Here is a 2111-nt window from a genome sequence, read left to right on the forward strand (position 1 = left end):
CCGCTTTGTCTCGGTTTTTTTCTTCCCTTACCGACTTACCACTTCCAAAAATTTTCTAGACCCTTTTGCCTGTTGTAACCTTATCTTGATTCTTGATCGAGGGATTGCACGTTTTATCAGACACGTGGCCCCATTATTTAACCGCGTCATCAAGAACCTTCTGGAAAAGACGTAGCCGGACCGGAACTTCTCGCGCTTTCCTCTTCTTTCCTTTCTTCTTCTTTTGAATCATAGTTAGTGGGGCGATATTTTCTTTCTTTTTCTTTTTTATTATTATTCCTTATCTTTCGCTCCTTTCTTGCGTTGCCTTCATCCTCCATCGTTAATCTACACGGAAGCTTCTAGAAACAACAAAAGCCGCTCCATCACAGACTCCAGATGTTTCTGATGCAGGCGAGCATCGTCTCTGTCGGAACCTCTGATTGTTCTTCCGGTGATGAGCGGTAGGTTACTCATCTCTTGTCCACTTCCTGCTGTCAGTTTCTTGAAGAAGAAATCTAAGGTATGTTAGCGGGTGGTGAGATTTTCTCATGGTGAGATTCAGGGCCTTCGATTCAGATTATGTCTGGATTTGATCTTTCTTCTTTCTTTTAGCCCGGGAAGCAGATTTGGGGATCCATCGGCGGCGATGACTCCTCCACCGGAAGACCAGAACGGTGAGTCAACCCCCACCGAGTCGCACAGATCTTTGCCTACCCCTTTTCTAACCAAGACGTACCAGCTCGTTGACGATCCTTCTATTGACGACATTATTTCGTGGAACGAGGATGGTTCGACCTTCATTGTTTGGCGTCCGGCGGAATTTGCCAGGGATCTGCTCCCCAAATATTTCAAGCACAATAACTTTTCTAGCTTCGTTCGTCAGCTGAACACCTACGTGAGTATCATTCCAGTGGGATAGGATGAGGAGGCTATTATCCTATTGATTTTACTCTTTCGTTATCTTGTATCTCTCTAGTAACTCTCAAGTTATTATTTCTTCCGTCTCTATCAGGGATTCCGAAAAATCGTTCCTGACCGGTGGGAATTCGTAAACGATTGCTTCAGACGAGGCGAAAAGAGACTTCTTTGCGACATTCATCGCCGGAAAATTTCCTCTACCCCCGCCTCGGCGGTGCCGACCGTGGTCCCTGCGGCTCGCGTGGGATCCCCTACGAATTCCGGAGAAGAACAGGTCGTCTCTTCCAACTCTTCGCCGGTGACCTTACCACCAGCGGCCTGCCGCGCGTCCAGTAGTACTGCCGACTTAATCGACGAGAACGAGCGGCTGAGGAAGGAGAACATGCATCTGACACAGGAACTGACGCAGATGAAAAGTCTGTGCAACAACATCCTTGTTTTGATGACGAAATACGCCAACATACAGGCGGAGGGCAGCACTTTTTCTGCCAATAAGCCTTTGGAGCTATTACCTCCAACGCGGTGCTGCGAAGAAACCGAAGCCACCGGCGCCTGTGTGGCCGTGAATCAGGGCCGCGTAAAGGCGGAGGAGGAGGCAAGTCCCCGCCTCTTCGGAGTTCCAATCGGCGTTAAACGCGTGAGGGACGAAGATGAAGACGCGGAGCAGGAGGCGCGTCAACAACAGCCGGAGCCGCAGCGAATGGTAGGCCCTGAAGCAGGGAACGAGATCAAACCTGAGCCCTTGGATCCAAGCTCGGATCAGCAGGACCCACCATGGCTCAGATACAACTGCAGAACTGATCATAGGGTCTGCAATTAGCTTAGCTTTAATCTCGGAGATCAGGGTTCTCCCTTGCCGAATTGTTGTCGACATTCGCGCGGGGCACTCGTCCATGATCTTCTATTTTTACTATTTTTTTCTTAACTTACGGTGTTAAATGTAATTTACTATGGGCCGGCTGTCACTACATTGGAAATCTGTCTTTGGTCACTCGCATGGGTATCTGTAGTCTATTGACCTGATCTCCTCTTAGTTGGTTATGGCCCAAACAAAGAAAGCGGATAATATTGACAAAAAAGGGCTCTTATTATAAATGGGATAATTCACAAGATAACTGGCTACTAGTATGCTGTTGTCTACCTCTATATAGCAAGCAATATTTAATTGATTATTTTTTGGATTGGTTAAGCAGGTCCATGGAGCAGTTTGT

The 2111-nt window shown here is 47.7% G+C and overlaps 1 protein-coding gene across 2 annotated transcripts; it reads left to right on the plus strand.

Annotated features, from left to right (window-relative positions):
* Positions 1-311: 311 nt before the first annotated feature.
* LOC137934068 (heat stress transcription factor B-2a-like) lies at positions 312-1891 on the plus strand. 2 transcript variants are annotated; one of them, XM_068778275.1, is made up of 3 exons: positions 312-443; positions 595-877; positions 995-1891. In XM_068778275.1, the coding sequence occupies exons 1-3, from the start codon at positions 379-381 to the stop codon at positions 1718-1720; spliced, it is 1074 nt and encodes a 357-aa protein (XP_068634376.1). In that variant the 5' UTR covers positions 312-378; the 3' UTR covers positions 1721-1891. The 2 variants fall into 2 exon arrangements, with proteins under 2 accessions (XP_068634376.1, XP_068634377.1); XM_068778276.1 differs by having other exon boundaries at positions 355-502.
* The last annotated feature ends 220 nt before the right edge of the window (positions 1892-2111 follow it).

Source organism: Aristolochia californica, unplaced genomic scaffold (assembly GCF_029961685.1).
Source record: "Aristolochia californica isolate CCGP_79_NKW_82.1479 unplaced genomic scaffold, dmAriCali1.0.hap1 SCAF_6, whole genome shotgun sequence".
In the NCBI taxonomy this organism is placed as follows: Eukaryota; Viridiplantae; Streptophyta; class Magnoliopsida; order Piperales; family Aristolochiaceae; genus Aristolochia; species Aristolochia californica.

Excerpts from the sequence above, each read along its gene's own strand:
- LOC137934068 (XM_068778275.1), top strand. The coding sequence starts at position 379 with ATGTTTCTGATGCAGGCGAGCATCGTCTCTGTCGGAACCTCTGATTGT. Across the intron at positions 444-594 it reads TGTTCTTCCGGTGATGAGCG|CCCGGGAAGCAGATTTGGGG; the intron begins GTAGGTTACTCA and ends TCTTTCTTTTAG. Across the intron at positions 878-994 it reads TTCGTCAGCTGAACACCTAC|GGATTCCGAAAAATCGTTCC; the intron begins GTGAGTATCATT and ends CGTCTCTATCAG.